Here is a 20408-nt window from a genome sequence, read left to right as displayed (position 1 = left end):
TGAGGAATACCCTTTTCCATATAAACAAAGAAAAATTTATATATAGACATCCTCCAAAACCGAAAGTTTTTTAGCAATATTCAAAGTGATTGAACCTTTAATGCGTAAAGAAAAGATAATGATTCTTTGCGTGAAAGACACAATTGATCAACCGCCTTTCCTAAACACCCAGTCAGCCTTTCACGTCTCGTAAACGCCATGTCATAATTACGGCATGTAACCGCCGAAATAAGAATAGCACCCACTACCTCGCGCTTACCCGAGTGCCACACTCACAGAATGCTTGTCAATACTTTCCATTATTCATCCTGGGACCTTCTTGTCCCTGTTTGATACGGAAGAAAAGCTGGAGACCAGGTAACGTCGGTCGTCGAAGGTGGTGAAAAATTTAGTGCCGAGCTGAGACCGAGTTGGCACTCAGCCGTATTAAGGTTTACGAGTTTCATGACTTATTCATTCGTGATCCATATTGCGTCATAGGTTGTGTTCCCTTGAAGTTGCAGCTCTTTAGATATATTGGATCGTTGACTTTTCTATCTGTTTTCCAGCGGTATCACTTCCAGTTGCTGCTACTGAATTGCTCTGAACAGATCCCAATTATCGATTATCATTTAATTCATATCTCAGATTACTGTTGTTTGGATCGATAACAAAGACATTGTTGAGTAAACAGTTTGCCTGAATTCTTTTATGAAACGCTTATGGTTATTACTTGTACTGACACAAGGATAATCTCCATTATTCAGTGTCAGGAGCGAATAAATATACCCGCGTCACCATTCGCTGTCTTCTACTCTTGACTTCTTGCTTGTCTCTTCCACCTTATATAGATTATCGGGGTATCTCCTTTACCACCCCTTGCTCAAGATTCTACCGACGTGTGCACTTTCCACATAAATACTAGAATGCATAACCTTCGTGCCGTACATACTGATGAGTAAATCCAAATACATTCCATGGTAGAAGGATGTATTACATCACCGCGCTCTTTTTTCCCTTTTGCTGACTGGAAAAAGTTTATTACTATACATTTCGTTAAGCGTGAAAAGAATTTCACCGACAAGAATGGACTCATTGTCATGCATTCCAGTCACAAGAGAGAATTTATTACTAAACATTTCACTAAATGGAAAGGAGTCTTTGCTATTCACTTCTTTATATGGAAAGGATTCGTTGCTATACACATTACTAACAGAAAAGGATTCATTGCTATACATATCAATAACGGGAAAGGATTCAATGATATACGCAACGCTAATTGGAAATGATTCATTGCTATACCCTAGACCAACAGAAAACGAAACAAATTTGGGTAGTATGCAGAGTAGGGAGGGAGACAAGGATATACGGTGTTAATTTGCGCGGTTGCTGGGGGAAAGGGGACCGGGGGAAGATCATAGGGGAGGAAGCACCCCTGTCCAGGTCAGGGCACGGAGCCATAAGTTAGGTTTGGAAGGTAAAGTCTGGTTAGGTCAGGACACGGCATCCAAGGACGTTAGGATTTTTCACCCTTACCCCTCACCCCGACTCTGCTTCCGCTCCGTCATTTTCCACTTGGCACTAACCGAAATGGATTCAGTTATGTCCTTGCCCATAGCGCCTCAGCGGCGTGGTTGGTATGGTATTAGCGTCCCACCTCGGTGGTCGCGGGTTCGATTCTCGGCCATTACATCGAGGAGTGAGAGATGTGTATTTCTGGTGATAGAAGTTCACTCTCGACGTGGTTCGGAAGTCACGTAAAGCCGTTGGTCCCGTTGCTGAATAACCACTGGTTCCATGCAACGTCAAAACACCATACAAACAAACTTGACCATATTTCTCTTCCTTTCTATGTACCCTTCTTTCCAGTGATGGTCTATGAGGAGAACAACCAGCCAGCCAAAGCGGGTCTTATGGCCGCTATCCAGTACCTGAAGGCCAACCCCAGCGAAGGAGTGACCCTGGGTCGACAAGACACCATGATGGTGAAACCAGGTTAGTTTAGTAGGATTCAGAAATGCACAAATTTCCTTTCACTTGGTGTTTCAATGAACTGTTTGTTGTATCTTTGTTTTGTTTTTTTTGTATTGTTGATCTTCATCCGTTACATAGACTCGCATTGTTTGCGATAGACCTACATTTCGCTCCGAGATCTTCACTTCCGTTGTCTTAATCAGTCAGTTCAACCTTGAATTTTCATCTTTAATGTAGAATGACCACTTCTCAATCCTTTCTTCAGTGTTCCCTTACGTTATTTTTAGCCGATCGCCTTTCAATTCTATCGTCATTAATTTGATTTAGATTAGACTATGAATAACTCTTTTTGCATTTTACTCTTTGAATGTATAATCTGTTTTTCATTTGTTATAATTTTTAGCATTTTTTACTATTATTCTTAATATTTGACTGTTATTACCATTATTATGAATACTATTTTTTTCAACTTCAGCAACTGGGTGGTCATGTTATCTCATGTATATAGAGTGTGCATATGTTATTGTCTCTACTATATATATTCCAATAAAATGTATTATTATTATTTTTTTTTGCTCTATCACAGTCCTCTAACTCGATTGGGTGGTATTTATAGTGTGGGGTTCCGGGTTGCATCCTGCCTCCTTAGGAGTCCATCACTTTTCTTCCTATGTGCGCCGTTTCTAGGATCATACTCTTCTGCATGAGTCCTGGAGCTACTTCAGCTTCTAGCTTTCCCAGATTCCTTTTCAGGGATCTTGGGATCGTGCCTAGTGTTCCTATGATTATGGGTGCAATTTCCACTGGCATATCCCATATCCTTCTTATTTCTATTTTCAGGTCTTGATACTTATCCATTTTTTCCCTTTCTTTCTCTTCAACTCTGGTGTCCCATGGTATTGCGACATCAATGAGTGATACTTTCTTCTTGATTTTGTCAATCAACGTCACGTCTGGTCTACTTCCACGTATCACCCTATCTGTTCTGATACCATAGTCCCAGAGGATCTTTGCCTGATCGTTTTCTATCACTCCTTCAGGTTGGTGTTCGTACCACTTATTACTGCAAGGTAGCTGGTGTTTCTTGCACAGGCTCCAGTGGAGAGATTTTGCTACTGAATCATGCCTCTTTTTGTACTGGTTCTGTGCAAGTGCCGGACATTCGCTTGCTATGTGGTTTATGGTTTCATTTTTCGTATTGCACTTCCTACATATGGGAGAGATGTTATTTCCATCTATCGTTCTTTGGACATATCTGGTTCTTAGGGCCTGATCTTGTGCCGCTGTTATCATTCCTTCAGTTACCTTCTTGAGCACTTCCCTCAGTAGCCATTGCCACGTATAATCGCTGGCTAGTTCTTTAGTCTGTCTCATGTATTGTCTGTGCATTGGTTTGTTATGCCATTCCTCTGTTTTGCTTGTCTTTCTCCTGTCTCTGTATATTTGTGGGTCTTCGTCTACTTTTATCAGTCCTTCTTCCCATGCACTCTTGAGCCACTCGTCTTCACTGGTCTTCATATATTGCCCCAGTGCTGTTCTCGACGTTGACGCAGTCCTCTATGCTTAGTAGTCCCCTCCCTCCTTCCTTTCGTATTATGTATAGTCTGTCCGTATTTGCTCTTGGGTGTAGTGCTTTGTGTATTGTCATATGTTTCCTCGTTTTCTGGTCTACGCTGCGAAGTTCTGTCTTCGTCCATTCCACTATTCCTGCGCTGTGTCTGATTACTGACACTGCCCATGTGTTTATGGCTTTTATCATATTTCCGGCGTTGAGTTTTGACTTGAGTATCGCCTTAAGTCTCTGCATATATTCTTTCCGGATCGTGTCCTTCATCTCTTTATGTTTTATATCCCTTCCTTCAATTATTCCCAGGTATTTGTATCCCTTCAGTCCTTGTTACTTTGCCCTTTTGTATGTTAACTAAGGCGCATTTTTCTATTCCAAACTCCATCCTGATGTCCCCAGATACAACCCTTACAGTCTGGATTAGGGTATCTATTTCCTTGATGCTCTTACCATACAGCTTGATGTCGTCCATGAACATCAGATGGTTGATTCTGTTGCCTCTTTTCTTATTATTATTATTATTATTATTATTATTATTATTATTATTATTATTATTATTATTATTATTATTATTATTATTATTATATTGCTCCTCAGTCAAATCTTTATACTCCCCTTCGTATTAAATGATGTTCGTTCAGTCGCATTAGTTTTTTCTTTATTATTTAATTTTTCACAATACAACTTTGCTGAATATGATTTTCTTCCTGTTGCTCTATTATATTTCTTAATCTTTCAATAATTAGGAATTTATAGTCTTTAATCTGATACGAAACCATGTGATTTCTACGTTCAGCAAATACCTCCTTCCGCCTTAGTTTTTTTTTTCCACCATCCTGTTTTATAAAAATAAATACCAACTTTAATTATTTTCGTTAGCTTCGACGCCAAACAAATTACCTTTCAGCTACAAAGTCTGTAAATTTTAGTGGAATAGGCTTGCTTTAGTAATGAGTTTTGACTCAGATTATTAAAAAGTTTTCATATGTATTCATATTCATTGCGCTTAAGAATAAATTTAACTCTTCAATTCGCAATTGGAATTCTTCTGATGATGGCATGCTGCATCAGTAGTGTTCATGCCTTGCTGTAAAGGAATATTTCAAAATCATAGTCTGGAAACTACTAAGGGTGGAGAAGATTGCCATTGGTAACGTCAGTGAACTGGCTAAGACAATTACGACGAAAACATTTTATTCGGAGATCGGTAGCAGGTTTTCATATTTCTATTTGTCAGTTAATATAGTCACAGAAGACTTCACTGTTTTTTTTTTTAAGATGTTGATGTGACTGTCTGTAGATTAAGATCAAGTATGGAAAATACCTTTAAAGAAGCTCAGAGAACAATGAATCCATTGAATGGTATAGAATCGACTGGTTTACGAAGAAATTCAGATAATCCTAGAAGATATTCACCTCTTTAAGTATCTCAAACAATCATACGTTTGATATAGCTTATGCGGTCCAAAGCCATGCAACAGTCCATGATAATTAAAACGGTTTTAAGCAGTTTTCGTTTACTAAATCATTGGAGCTATGTTAGCAGTTAGCCAATTTCAGAGAACTCAGTGTAATCTCATAGTGCGATTCATCCAGCTGGCAGCCATTCGTTCAAGGAACAACAAGTAGACTCAACTTAGTTAATAGTCCAATTAGGTCAGACAGTTTTTCGTAATAGACCCCAATTCTATACCTTTAAGCTTCTTTACGGTCTATTATTATCGTCTTCAAACGCAGCTTTCACGGTTAGTAATGATTCCTTTGGCTCACTACTATATGAATCAATGATTCTACAGCATCATTAATGAGCGTAGAGGAAGACGGAGTGGAAAAAGCTCTTCACGAGTATTGCTGAGTCAACCGTAAGGTAGAAGCGCGATGCGTGCGAAGGCTTGCTGAACTATGCTAAGATTTCTTATGAATATATAATCAAAATTGGTGTTAATAGCGTTATTATAGACTGCAGCACACGGGAATAATATGGTCAGGCAAGACGTACAATAGGGTGAGTGGTGTGTGCATGTGGTTACGTTTGCATGCGATAATTGGTGAATATACCTGGGAACATACCATCTCTAATAATCACCAGATTTCTCAAATACTGTCGTTTTCTTGCTTATAAGTTTGTGTATGAACCAGAAATTATCTTTTCCATTATTTCAAACATTAGCTCGTGGTCTTTTTTTTTATTCTTTGTTCTTTTTGTAAACCGGTTATCCTAGAGAATTCTGGTTATCACTCTAGTTTATACCATTTTTGTTACAAGTTAGGACCCTTTTTGACATAAAGACCTCAGGAATTGGATCTTTTTGCAAGGTGTTTCTCTGGTATTATGTATGGATGCATGCATATGCAGTATGTATCGTTCCCTTCCTCCTAAAGTGCTTTTCATAAATATATGTTTACACTTGTTCACTATCATCAGTCTTGTTTTAAAGTTCACCATCCACCTGGAATTCTTTCTCTCCCAGTTAAACTTTCCCTCTTCAATTTCAATCAGATCCATAATAATCGATGGGCCTTCTGTTTCTATTTGCCTTACAACTACATTCACCGCCTTTCTCGGTGAAAAATTAACTAACACAATGAAAGGGAAAGGGATTAGGATATCCCTTAAGAATGCCCGTAACCTCTCCATTCATTCATCTCTACAAGGCTCTATCAAGTTCCATGTTCTAAATGCTCTCTCTCTCTCTCTCTCTCTCTCTCTCTCTCTCTCTCTCTCTCTCTCTCTCTCTCTCTCTCTCAGCCCCTTAAAATCCAGTCACTGGCACGAATGTTCCTACAGTTTATGCGGCGTTACAGTGACTACTAATTTTCCTTGTCTTACATTTGTCTTCCACGCCAAATACTTTAACAATTCAGCCAACCCTGTCATTCACCTTCCTTTCTTTTCAAGCGTCAAAACGGCTTTTCTTTGTCGAAACGTTCGTCAGTGCCAAACATTTCTTCGACTTGTTTCTTGCACAATAAGTGTTAGTTTCCACTAGACTAATCATTTTCTGTATTTCAGTTTTTTATGTTATACCTGTTGTTGTTGTTGATATTATTATTATTATTATTATTATTATTATTATTATTATTATTATTATTATTATTATTCAAACTTAATAAATATGCAGGAGACAATCCTACAAGGCCATTGACTTGCAAAACAAGCTTAAACTGAGTATACAATGTGTGACAAAAGAGAAAAGCAGAGAATATAACAATAAATCAGCAGACAAGAAATTTATTAACGGGTATGAGAGACTAAACCCCAACGTCCCCAGCTATTTTTTTTTTTTTTTAATACTTGGAAAAATATGACGGTCTAATTTCAGGAATCCTCTAAGAGAAAGAAGGGAGCCAATGTTGGCCGCCGAAAGCAGACATTAACTTTCCATATATATTTTCGATTGATTTGTTTATGCAACTTGGCGTAGAAATGATCATGGGCATCGACTTCGGAAATATGTGGCGGACATTGATACTTTAATAGCATTAAAAATGTATAAAAACCCTAGTGAACTTAAAACACCTTCACTCAACGTAATCATCATTAATTTTTCACACTTTTCAATGATCGCACCTTCTCTTGTGTGAATTAATAGATTTATAAACTTGGCTGCTCATGAACGAGATTCAGAAATATGACCTGGAAGGACTAATACTTCGAGCAAAGTTCCCAACGAATGAGAAAAAACGTATTTCTCCTTCCTTTGCGTCTTTCTGCTGCACGAGAATATCACGGATGGGCTCCTGTTGAAATTCATGGAAACTAACTTGTCCCGGTGTCCTAGCCGTCACGTCCACTGAACCCCTTATCCCTCTTGCAGGAGGGGACATCGAAGTAACAGTGAACGCCACCTGTGACATTCTTGATGCTGCCATCGATGCATCAGCGCCTCCTCATATCGTCCTCGACGCCACGACGACGGGCATGATGTCTGAGACTATGAAGAGCTTCACGAGGGCACTGGCTTTGCCCACCGTCTCCGCCTCCTACGGCCAGACAGGAGACCTCAGGTAAGCCTTTGTGAATTGACACATTTTCCCCAGTAAGTGCTTGTGAAAGCCGCTTCGTCATTTCCAAAATATTGATAATGAAAAATTGTATTTCTATGGTCATCATGGTAGTTATAGTTATGGGGAAAAGGTTCCAGAATATTTTTTAGATGTTGTGCCTTAAAGAAACAGAATCGTCTCTTCAGCTTTTTATCTAAAAGAGGGTGGTCACAAAAGAAGCAATATGATATCCAATGTCACATTCTTCCATGAATGACTGAACTAAGACTAAACTAATGTGGAATAAGACTAAAATAATGTGCAGGGAACTTCCACGACATCGGGAGCGTCAAATACTTATAAAAATGCTTTTCAACAGTGCCAAACGTCCCCAACACTCTGTGATACTCATCTGCCTTGCACTCTCTCTCTTCCATGGCCCTTCTGTTCCAATTCCCCCTCAACCTCCACATCTATTTAGCACTTTCTGGATCTCTCCCTACTTTATTCCCTCAACTTTTCTGAATTATACAATCGCTTTATCAATTGATCGTCCTCTACCCTCACTAGACCATGCCACCTCAAAACCTCCTGATTCAACTTTTCCCCTTTTCCCATCATACTCCGTTATGGTATGCAAAACATTCATCTAAGCAAAATCAGACTTAATTTTTTTACCTGCATTTAATAGTAATACTTCACTTTTATAAATGAGAGTTAGTGTAAAAATCACTTTTGTAGACTAATCTTGTTTTCTCCAGATATCCTACAAGAAGACATTGGTAACCTTGCGTGTTTCACTTATGCCACGATTCACCTCCTCTTTCATCCTGCCCGTATCCATGCGAATTATTACAAAGTATCTGTGCAAATCCGCCCCTTTAATTCTTCCACCATCTATTTCAACATTCACTTTCGCATTTTCCTGGTGGCTTTTAGCTTTACAACATTACTCTTGCTCCCATTCTGGGTACACTTCTCAGAAACATTTTCAAACTCTCACTTATCTCTCAAATTTCCCTTTACAATCTTCAGTGAAAAATAATTGTTCTTATTCCACAACTTTTCACCGAAAGCTCTTTTCCTACGACTGACTTATCGAATCTCTACATCCACAAACATGAGGAGCCATGAAGCCATTACCCTTCGTTGACCCAGACTCATTTTTATCGCAAAGCAGTCACTCTCCCACCTACACATTCCCACACAACCGTGTCTTTCATCATGAAAGCTTTTAGTCACACAACAAATTATCGCCTAAACCACGTAAATCTAGCACCACCTAGATCAGTTTTAAAATTTTTCACTATGCATGTATGCCCCAGACAAAATTTCCTCCACTTTCCAATTCCTTACATAACTGTTTCATAGCAAATATTTAAGTCACACACCGTGTTCTCTAATGCCATAATGCTAATCCTCAATCAGTCCGTTTAATAGTTCTACCTTCACAATTGAATCCACCTTTCCAGAATGCTAAATAATGGTATGCTCCTATTGTTCTTATCGTTTCCTAAAACGACTCCCATATGAAAGAGAAGCCAATTCAAATTTTGGTCTTACTGCATTGTTGCAGGTGGCTTTTCCCGAGTACTGTCTCATAAGGAACCGTAAAAGACTTCTAATATTAATGCACCATGTCCCAAAGAAGAGATGCCCCCAAGTGGAGGGTAGTAGTGTAGTAGACCCTTGAGGAGAATGGCTATCATAAATGTCAGGTTAGCCAAATTTTAAATGATGGGTATAGAGACAACAGAAAATGGTAGTACCTGAGCATTGCTATCCAGTGGCTTATGATACAAAAGCAGTGTCTTTGGGCGAAAGAGTACCTTTTAATGCTTCTGGAAAGCATAGTAATAAGAACTGTACCAAAAATGACAGACATGCATCTTCTCTTACAGCTAAGAACAATTTCACTTTTCACTCATGTAGGGTCCATAAACTCAAAGCCACGCCTCTGTACTCGCTTGGCATCAGATAACCCGAGCTGGGAGATGATATGTATACTATATATATATATATATATATATATATATATATATATATATATATATATAGTATATATATATATATATATATATACTATGGTAGTACCTGAGGCGGATGCTATCCCAGTGGCTTATGGATTACAAAAGCAGTGTCTTTGGGCGAAAGAGTACCTTTTAATGCTTCGGAAAGCATAGTAATAAGAAACGTACCAAAAATGACAGACCATGCATCTTCTCTTACAGCTAAGAACAATTTCACTTTCACTCATGTAGGGTCCATAAACTCAAAGCACGCCTCTGTACTCGCTTGGCATCAGATAACCCGAGCTGGGGTTTTATGTATACTATATTATATATATATATATAATATATAGATATATATAATATATATATATATATATATATATATATATATATTTATATATATATATAAGGGTCGCACTAGACTGAAAGTGCTTGGCTATCTCGCTTTTCGTTTTTTTTCCTTCGTGGCAAAAACCTTTATATATATATATATATATATATATATATATATATATATACTATATATATATATATATATATATATATATATATATATATATATATATATATATAAAGGTTTTTGCCACGAAGGAAAAAAATGAAAAGCGAGATAGCCAAGCACTTTCGGTCTGTGCGACCCTTTACTCATTTCTGCGTGGCAAAAACTTATATTTATACATAGCTTCACGTTTTATATACATCGTGATCAAGTTATTCATATATATATATATATATATATATATATATATATATATATATATATATATATATATATATATATATATATTATATATATATATATATATATATATATATATATGCAATTTCACGCTTTCCTTCGCAGGGAATGGCGCGATCTCACACCTGATGAGCAGAAATTCTTGGTGCAACTGATGCCTCCTGGTGATATTATGGTTCAAGCAATCCGAGATATTGTCCGCACGCAGAACATCACCAATGCTGGTATCATCTATGATAGCACCTTTGGTAAGTAGTCGTATGTGAAAATTAGGAAAACTAAATGATGATTATCGATTGATTCAGAATATTAACAAAGGATTACTAACTTCATATGCGTTCCCTTCAACCAAAGAAGTCGCTACTGACATACAAAATCGAATAGGAAGTTTAGCATTCTTTCCCTCATCGGTCGGGAATAATTGTTTTTTCTTCCTTTTCAAAATCGTCAGTAATGGATCATAAATACAAGTCTCTCTTACAAAACCTGCCCTGCCGTCACATTATGGTGATGATTGAGTCTACGGAAGCCGCCATCAGGAACCAAACCAAGAGACTGAAGGTAACAGGAGTTGGAGTTTATTAAACCGCTGCATTTTATGTATCAGTATAGCTAACTGCCCTCACTCTTCTTTCACCCAGCTTCTTACCCATCAGCTGAAAAAAAAAAAATGCATATGCATTGCATTTAAACACTTCGTCACATTATATGTAAAACTCGCTGAGAATCATAAGGTTTTACCCTACTGTCGGCATCCCCTCTGAAGAGTAAGAAATTTGTAATAACACACACACGCTCATATATATATATATATATATATATATATATATATATATATATATATATATATATATATATATATATATATGATATATATTATACAAACCAAGGGGCAGGCAGGCGACGACCAAGGAATACATCAAATCAGGCGTCGACTGAAGGAAACAGGTCAATCTACATAGTTTTTTATTCCAACGTTTCGTAATAACATTTATTACATCTTCTGGGAATCTGTCAATTAATTAAAATAATAATATTATAAAACAATCTTAAATTTACTAAAAAATTTAAAAAATTGTAAAATGACTAAAATTTACTAAAATATACAATTACAGAAAATTATTATTTAAAAGCTGGAACCGCCAACCAACCTTAAGTTAAGAGAGAGAAAGACTGAATGATAGGAGACAACAAAAAAGGAGACACGTTAACTAAGGTACAGTTGGATGGAGGAGGTTTGGGTATTCAACTGGGGAACCAGCTGCTTAATGAGTAATGACTCTAAAATGGGTAATTCTTGGGGGTTTGGTGTTTGCCCTATAATGCAAAAATCGTATATGTATATGTATATATATAACTGATAAAAATGTTCTTTCATAACAGAATTCCATCTAATAAAAGGAGGCCATAAAAACACCAAAATATAGAGAGAGAAATACTATATTGCAGTCTCTGAAAAATGGTATTTCTCTCTCTATATTTTGGTGTTTTTATGGGCTCCTTTTATTAGACATATAAATATATATATATATATATATATATATATATATATGTGTGTGTGTGTGTGTGTATGTATGTATGTATGTATGTATGTATGTATGTATGTATGTATGTATGTGGTGATACGTGTGTGTGTGTGTGTGTATATCGTCTACAATAAAATTTACTTTCATAGTACTTCCGATTTACTATGTAATGTCATTTCTCTACATTTGTCATTCTTTCAATTCTACTTACTTCACGAATACAATTCGTCACTACAGCTTCCACCTTACTTCTTTCATTTGCATTCAGCATCCACACTTGAACTTGACTTCAATAAAAGAGAGTTAAATCACCCATCCTTTCATGCATTTCATCCTCGGTCTACTATAGACATTCCTAGTTTCCTTTCAGCTTTGCTTCACCTGCTCAGAGATGCACACTACCCCTCATTCTACCCTCATTCCGAATCTTCACCCCAAAATGCTTATAAGAATCGAATTCTTTCATCCTTTGGTAGTTAATACTAACATTCACTGCCTCATCTTCCTGGTTTCCATCTACCCGCATACCTTACTCTCGCTCTCGTTTATCTATTCTCAGTGTTTACTCAAGCAAATATTCATAATCTTTCACTAATCTCTGTAGCTTCTCTTCAGTATCTCCATTGGGTACAGCATCATTTGTGAACTTTGATTCCACACCACATCCACTGCCCTTCTTTTTACCCCACAAAATTGCTGTTCTCTTCCTAAATTCTTGCGTTACTCAGGTTATGGGGGTATCGAACAGTACCAAGAATAACATACCTTTGCTTCAACCACATTCTATGCCGGACCAGTCGCTCTCACAATACGCCACGAAAGTTAGCGTTTGATAGAAACTGTCTTGGCTACCCTGCAAAAGAAAGTTGAGCTTAAACTTCTCCCGTCTTGTAAGATAACTTTCTTTACCACGCCGTCTCTTTTGAACTAGCTTATGCATTTGTGATTTTCTAGCCTTTAATGTCTATCAGTCACTTCAGAGCGTGGAGTTATCAACATATTTTTCAAAATACGAACGTATAGTTCAGGCAAAGTTCAAGATTTTCAATGACAAGAGCTGGGAATAAAAAGAAAAGTAAAACATGTATTATTCCATCAATTATTACACAAAAAGAAAATGTTTACAGAACCCTGCTTTATAGAATCGGTGCAGAACCAAACAAAGAACTCGGCTCATGCGTGAATTCCAGTTATTTATTCCTATGAATAATTTAGACGTCTAACGAATAAAAGAGGGTATCACAAGTTTAGATCAATAGGGTCCACCGACCCACAGTCAGACTAGAGAGCCACTGACAAACAAAGCAAGTAAATTACCGTATGAAACTGATGAGCCTTCTTCTCTTCAGTGGCTGTCGATGTTCATTCTTAATTAATGTTTTGTTTTTTCGCGTCTTTGCTCTTCATGAATTCGAGGATTTCTTGGATCATACCTTAATTAAGTTTCATTATCACCACGGGTAACTCATGTTGGCACACATGTCGTAGGTCCTTTTTCTTGTTAGCTAAGTATCTTAGCATTGATGCATAGATAATAATTCAATGATAATTATGTGGGTAGGGATTAGCATAGCACCTGGATCAGACATCAAATTCGGGATAGAATGAATGACGATAGCATTTCGGAAAAAAACAGAAAATTGGGTAATGACTGACCAGCTGAATTAGATAATGTATACTGCATTTTTTCTTTACATTAGTAAGTGGAACAATTAATTACACTGCCTTTCAACATAGAAAAATGTTGTCATCATTTAGAAAGAAACATAGTCTAACACAACAAAGATACTTTTGATATTCAAGCTCAAAAGAACTATAGGAAAACACAGCATTTGACTGAATCAAGATTAGGACCTCAGGAGAAGTGGTGTCCTCGAGTTTGCAATAATGACTTTCTTGAGCACTCAACTCCAACAGCACTGGATGACAATAATATCAGTAACGTCTGCCATGGTTGAAATCGATAGAACACAACTTTCACATTTCAGTCGACTCTCACACCCAGTGATGCTTTCACAACCCAAACAGAGGTAAGGTGTCGATGGCTGGGTTCCCTTCCCTAATAAGGGCGATCGATCGTTGGAAAGTGATTAATATCCCTCGGGATGTCAGCGTTTTAACGCTTATATATTTTTAGTTTGCTGTGAAAAAAAAAGCTATTGAGATGGCTTTTTGTCTGTCCGTCAACACTTTTTCTCTCCTCCATCACATCTTAAAAACTACTGAGGTTAGAGAGCTGCACATTGGTACGTTGACCATCTATCCCCCAATCATCAAGCATGCCAAATTGCAGCCCTCTAGCCTTAGTAGTTTTTATTTTATTGAAGGTTAAAGTTAGCCACGATCATGCGTCTGGCACCGCTGTAAGTTCCAACAACACAGACCACCACAGTGCCGTGGCTGAGTTTATGGGCCGAGGCTGAGAGTTTCATAGGCCGTGGTTGAGAGTTTCATACAGCATTATATGCTGTACATAAAACTCGATTGCGCCGAAGAAACTCTAATGCATTTATAACTGCTTATTAGTGAGACTCTAGCTCGCTTATATAACAGCATTCATGATCCGAGAGTCTTCTTTGAAGGCGTTATTGATTTTCCAAAGGTCCGATAAATTTTGTTTGACTGATTTAAAACATTAAACTAGTTGCTGCTGCATTAGTACAAGAAAACCCCATTCTGCAACTCTCCCAGTAATCATAATAAAAAATCTATATCGACCAGTGATAGCGACAGGGTTGAGCTTCCTTGTGTTTACACATGGCCGCAGTTCACATCAATAAGAATTGTGCCAATAATAAGCACAATCTGTCAGCGCGTAGGGAACCATCAGATTTTATTGTCCGTGAGAGGGATGACAGCCGTTACTCACAAAGCATAGAAACAACAAAACGGGGAGGGCAGGCTCTCAGCCTACGGGTGATGAAGTTGACAGTCATTTGTTGTTGTTAGATTAAGCTGGCTTTAGGCCAGCACGGACTCTTGCTCCAAGAGCAAACTGTAATGGAAGTGAATTCTCAAGTAACCTGTTCAATATACAAAAAAAATTCAATTAAAATTCTCATATTTCTTAGTACTGGGAACCGGGGAATAGTTATCAGCAAGGAGCACTTTAGGAGACATTTTGGGCTAAATGAAAAAGAAAAAAGTTAGAATGACTTGAAGACGAGGACAGTTCTGTGGAAATATCCAGAACAATCACTTTTTACTTTGCAATTCATCATACATGTGACTCCTTGCAAAATACACAGGTAAACCCTGATCCTTTACAAAGTGTAGACAGGTTGAATATGCTCCTGCAACCATGCCATTACAATGTTGACTCGGGTATAATAGGCAACAATACTCGATTGCTTTTCATATCGGAAAAGCAAAGCAAAGAGTCTATCTTGCTGCTGTTGGCAATATTCAATGCAGGCGATTTTTGCAGTGGTATTAAATTGTATTCTAGAAACACGGGCAACGATGTTCCATTGTGGTTGTTCTCTTGTTGTTGAGAATGGCTGTTCATTGTCACTGTTGTTTGATTGCAGTCTTCGTTAGTTGCACATGCTGACCAATACCAAGGAGTCTTTATGTACATTTCTTTTATTTGCTACCAATTGTGATGTGTTGTTGTGTTTTAAGACATACATGTGTGTGCGTGTGTGTACGTACGTATATAACCCTAGTGGTTTGTTGTTTATGGGAATTGTAGCAGCCGATTGGACTTAGTCGAAAATGGCTGCTAAAACAAATAATAATAATGATAATTATGGGAGTTGTAAAACTCTGTGTTTTCGTTACATATATCAGACATTTGACAAGCTCTCAATCCAAGTCTTCCCTAAAGAATCTAGAGTTTTGTGAGGATATGGCGAAATCATATCTTACTATTTCAATTACTTTTAACAGTAGTTACTTTATAAGAAATTCTTTTGGAATACGAAATAATGCATGTCTTCTTCACCACGGTCGATCTAATAATTCCTATCAGAGTACTTTCACTACTCCTGTCAGTTATTGCCAAATCAAAAACTCATTTAAAGTTCGAAGTCTTTTTGGAGTTCAACAATGACCAAAGAAATATAACACCATACTCAGAACAGGGGCAAATCACTGACCTACTTAACAATAACGATAAATTGTTGGATATTATGTTACGGCAAAAAAAAAAAAAAAAAATCCCTGATTTGAGAAGAGACTTTTCTCTATCCCTCAGGATGCTGACATTGTCAATTTCTTCGCCGTGGGAACCCTGGAGACCATTAGCAAGGTCCTGGATGCCGCAACAGCCAATAATATGTTCGGAAGGAAGTACTCCTGGTACGGCCTCAGCAAGGTAAGACATCTTTCAGCCTTTGCTCTCTGGAAGTTTTGAACAACGAGAACTTTGCGTTGTCCATCACCCTTCTGCTCTCAGATTATGCACACACAGTATAATACTTGAGAAAAATAAAATAATTGTTACCAATGATAAGAATTAAATACCTTTAGGACACTGAAATAAATGCTCTGGAGGTAAAGTAGACTTATGAATTTTTAGTTAGGAACGCGTCAAACCCCAGCTATTACGTATAACATTCTCACTTTTGAATCTAGGAATATAATGGATTATCTAACTGATTATTCAAGCACTTCATGTAGTGGCAAAGGTTGTTTATAGCCATTGCTTAGATTAATAACTTAAAATATAAACTGAATAATATAAGATATTTGCTGATTTTTGCAACTGGTATATGAATCACGTGTTGCCTCAGGATTGTTTGTCTTATCTGTGTGTAAATTTTGTTTTTCGCGGGAAGTTGTTTGGGTAAATGCGTTTGCCTCTGACACATAAATTGAGCTTATTGTTAAAACCATTAGTAAAATAACTCCACTATAGTAATCCCTCTCTGCTTTTGAGTTGGTAAGTGTCTTAGAAAAACGACGGCTTCTTTTCTAGATTTCTCATAGTTCAACTTCGCTATAATATCACTGACGAAGTATTCGTAGCTTACCATTGCTTCGTCTGTCTTTCAGGACCGAAATGACATCCAGTGCGGCTGCGAGAACGCGACCGTCGTGTTCCTCAGGCCCTCCATGACCACCGAAACCAAAGGGCGCCTGACCATGCTCAAGCAAAGCTACCAGATGAACGCCATGCCCGAGATCGATGCGATGTTCTACTTCAACTTTGCCCTCAGAGGAATCAAGGCAGCCGGGTCAGCCTTTCTCCTTCTATTTCTTCTTCTCCTTCTTCTTCTTATTTATCTTCTTCTTCTCCTTCATTTTTTTCCTCCTCCTCCTCCTCCTCCTCCGCCTCCTCTTCTTCTTCTTATTTTTCTTCTTCTTGTTCTTCCTCTCTTCTTCTTCATCATCTACCCCCGCACCCCCCCCCCCCCCACCACTCCTACTCCTCCTCCTCCTCCTCCTCCTCTTCTTTTTCTTCTTTTTCTTTTTCTTCTTCTTCTTCTTCTTCTTCTTTTCCTTCCTCTCTTCTTCTTCTCCTTCATCTTTTTCCTCCTCTTCTTCCTCCTCCTCCTCCTCCTCCTTCTCCTCCTCCTCCTCCTCTTCTTCTTCTTCTTCTTCTACTCCTTCTTTTCCTTTTTCTTCATCTCATTTTCTTCTTCCTCCTCCTCCTCCATTTCTTCTTCTTCTTCTTCTCCTTCATCTTCTTCTTAGCACTGACATTCGCAATTCATTTATGATGCTACATCACTGGATCACTTTTAGTTTCACTGTGATTTAAGCCTATTCTTCATTTCCTTTCTATTTCTTCCTCGCCTCGTTTTTTCAGTGTTTCTCTTTAGTGAGAGCAGGCCTATGATCTCTTGCTCACATGCGCCGTTGCTTCACTGTATTCTGTTCTCTTGAAAGATAAAATTTCAACATTGCAATACTTCGACGAAGATCGTATCAGCACGTTCGATTCCTTAAGATTCATCTTGTTCGAATGTGTCATAAGAAATTATATAAACCTTCTCTAATAACTTTTCAAAGTAAAAGGAGAGGGTATCATCATATTACTGAGATGAGTTTTCTTCTTCTCTCTTCATCATTTTTGGACGCATATTGTATATATAATATGTTATATATACTGTAATATATATGCACACATGCATGTGTATATATATACATACACTTAGATGTATAAAAATGCATATATGTTTATGCTATCTAAAACATTTGATCCATTCATCCAACTATGTTAACATTTTTACCATTTCTTGTTCTAATTTCCACATTAATTTCTCACTCTTTTCACTCCTCTAACACCATATTTACTATGCAAGCAATGCTACCCATCCCAAAAGATTCGGCCTTTTTTGGTATTTCCAATTATAATCTACACTTCACTTGCATAAATGAGATCTGGCTCAGGGAACACTTTATTCGTTCCATATACACGCTGATTCTTCACCAGATCTTTTGACCACACCTTATTATATACTTTTCTTGCTTAAACTACCTTCTCACCCGCCTCTTCCTTCATTCTACTAATTCCCATTCTTCCACCATCCATGTTAGCTCTATAGCTAAGTCATCCTAGCTTTCATTAAGCCCCACAATCTTACTTACCGACACTTACTTTCAACTCCCTCCTCTTCCAAACACTGAAATTCTCAAACTAGTTTGTGCAATTTTGTTTCACGACATCCAGTCAGTACTGTATCATCAGCATCGATTCCAACCTTTATTCATGAAATATTTTCTTATCCAACCATGAAAATATATAGTTAACAGATAAATGAATAACGATCCTTACAATAGTTCGTGCAATTTTGTTTCACTATATCCAGTCAGCACTGTATCATTTTTCATGCATCAGTCATTCCATACCCCACTCATGAAACATTGTCTTAATTAACCATAAAAGTATGTAACAGGCACACGAATAACGATCTTAATTATCATTTTATTTACCAACAGTCAACTGGCTGCTCAGGGAAAGTATACCAACTTCAAATTCCTGAAGTGCGCAGCCTTTGACGAGAACAATCCGCCAGCTCGAGAGAACTTCGACTTGAAATCCGCTCTGCAAGCAGTAAGTCTTCTTCACTGAGACACGACAGTAGTTTGTACTACTTTTATTTTCCGTCCTCAAAAAAAAAAAAAAAAAAAAAAAAAAAAAAAAAAAAAAATTAGATTTCTGACGTTCCGTAGACATGTAATTTAGGGTAAAACTGAAAACTACTGCCGCGGCCTTTTCCCCACCGGCGACGACCGGTATTTTACCACCTATTATGTTTTCGTTTATGTTTATCTTTTTTGTTTATTATGTATGTGGTGTTTCCGTCTATTCTTCATGTGTTTAAGGTCATGATCAAAGGGCTGGTGCTAAACACGCCGCCCATTTTGCAAGTAAATTGGCAGTTACCAAACTAGAGTAGCGCCGTAGTAGTTTTGATGTCACTTCCTTCTTGTGCAATGGTTCTTAACTGGTGTTCTTTGGACCAATAGTGATCCATGGTGACAATTTAGGTGGTCCACATAATATTCATTATATTTAGTTACAAACAGATGATTGGTACATATATTTTTAAATTTGATGAAATACAAGAAAAACAAATTTAATCAGATAATTGACCATTCATTTTATTGCATTCATCATTTTCAAAACATATAATGATATTCAACTGTTTAGGTCGTAATTCTTGTGTAAGAAATATATTTCAGTCCACATTGTTTTTATTGTCTATGCTTTATATATCGTTATTCAAGAAAGAAATGGTTCACAATATCTTTTCTTTTTGGACTGGTGGTCCATGACCAGAAACGAGTTGAAAGCCACTTCTCGTGCACATCAAAAGCAACTTGAAGATAATGATATCCTTCTGAAAGCTCTATTATCTGTGATTCTGAGTCCAATATTAGTTTTCTGTAAAAGAAAACTACCGAGGTGGCTTTGTCTATCCGTCCGCACTTTTTCTGTCTGCTCTCAGATCTTAAAAACTATTGAGGCTAGAAGGCTGCAAATTGGTATGTTGATAATCCACATTCCAATCATCAAACATACAAAGGTTGTCCATAAAAGAAAGTTCCCAAAGATTTTTCACAATAAAAAAGATTGATTATTGGCATTGAATAAAACATTTTTGGAAAGCTTAGACTTTTTCCTATTTTTCGACATAATCGCTGTTGAGATCAATGTATTTTTGCATGCGCTGTACCATCTTCTTTATCCGATTCTGAAATGCGTTATGGACGTCTGTACATCCGTCTTTGAATTCTCTGCACCATTTGCACACGTGTCCACCAGTGCAGTGTTTTTTTCACAAAAAAAACGAATCACAGAGCGTAATTCGCACCTGGCGGAAGAAGCAAGTGGGAGCTCCATCTCTATCGGCTGCCAAGCCAAGGCTGAGCGTCGCAGACAGCTCGCCTTAGGGGGCGGGTACTGGGAGAGGGGGAACCAAGATACACGCCAGTGTCGCCGAATCCCGTGTAACAGCGTTCCTCGTTACTGCAGCTCCCTGGGAACCTTATTATACGAACAACCCAAGTATCAAATTGCAGCCCTCTAGCCTCAGTAGTTTTTATTTTACTAAAGATTAAAATTAGCACTGATTATGCGTCTGAGAAAGCTATAGGGCAAGCCACCTATGTGCCGTGGCTGAAAGTTTTGAGGGCCGCGGCTCATGCGCTGTACAGAAAACTCGATTTAT

The 20408-nt window shown here is 37.7% G+C and overlaps 1 protein-coding gene across 4 annotated transcripts in view; it reads left to right on the top strand.

The window, feature by feature from the left end:
* LOC135211064 (ionotropic receptor 25a-like) overlaps positions 1 to 20408 on the top strand; it is a 57423-nt gene that overhangs the window by 11744 nt on the left and 25271 nt on the right. For all 4 annotated transcript variants that reach the window (XM_064244121.1, XM_064244122.1, XM_064244123.1 and 1 more), the window contains exons 3-9: positions 1849 to 1974; positions 7339 to 7528; positions 10364 to 10506; positions 10710 to 10819; positions 15983 to 16102; positions 16783 to 16964; positions 18673 to 18787. In XM_064244121.1, coding sequence (XP_064100191.1) covers positions 1849 to 1974; positions 7339 to 7528; positions 10364 to 10506; positions 10710 to 10819; positions 15983 to 16102; positions 16783 to 16964; positions 18673 to 18787 — 986 coding nt within the window. The remainder of the gene's footprint in view (positions 1 to 1848; positions 1975 to 7338; positions 7529 to 10363; positions 10507 to 10709; positions 10820 to 15982; positions 16103 to 16782; positions 16965 to 18672; positions 18788 to 20408) is intronic.

Source organism: Macrobrachium nipponense, chromosome 4 (assembly GCF_015104395.2).
Source record: "Macrobrachium nipponense isolate FS-2020 chromosome 4, ASM1510439v2, whole genome shotgun sequence".
NCBI classification, from domain to species: Eukaryota; Metazoa; Arthropoda; class Malacostraca; order Decapoda; family Palaemonidae; genus Macrobrachium; species Macrobrachium nipponense.
Note: the sequence above shows the minus strand (reverse complement) of the source record. Positions and strands in the feature narration are given on the sequence as shown.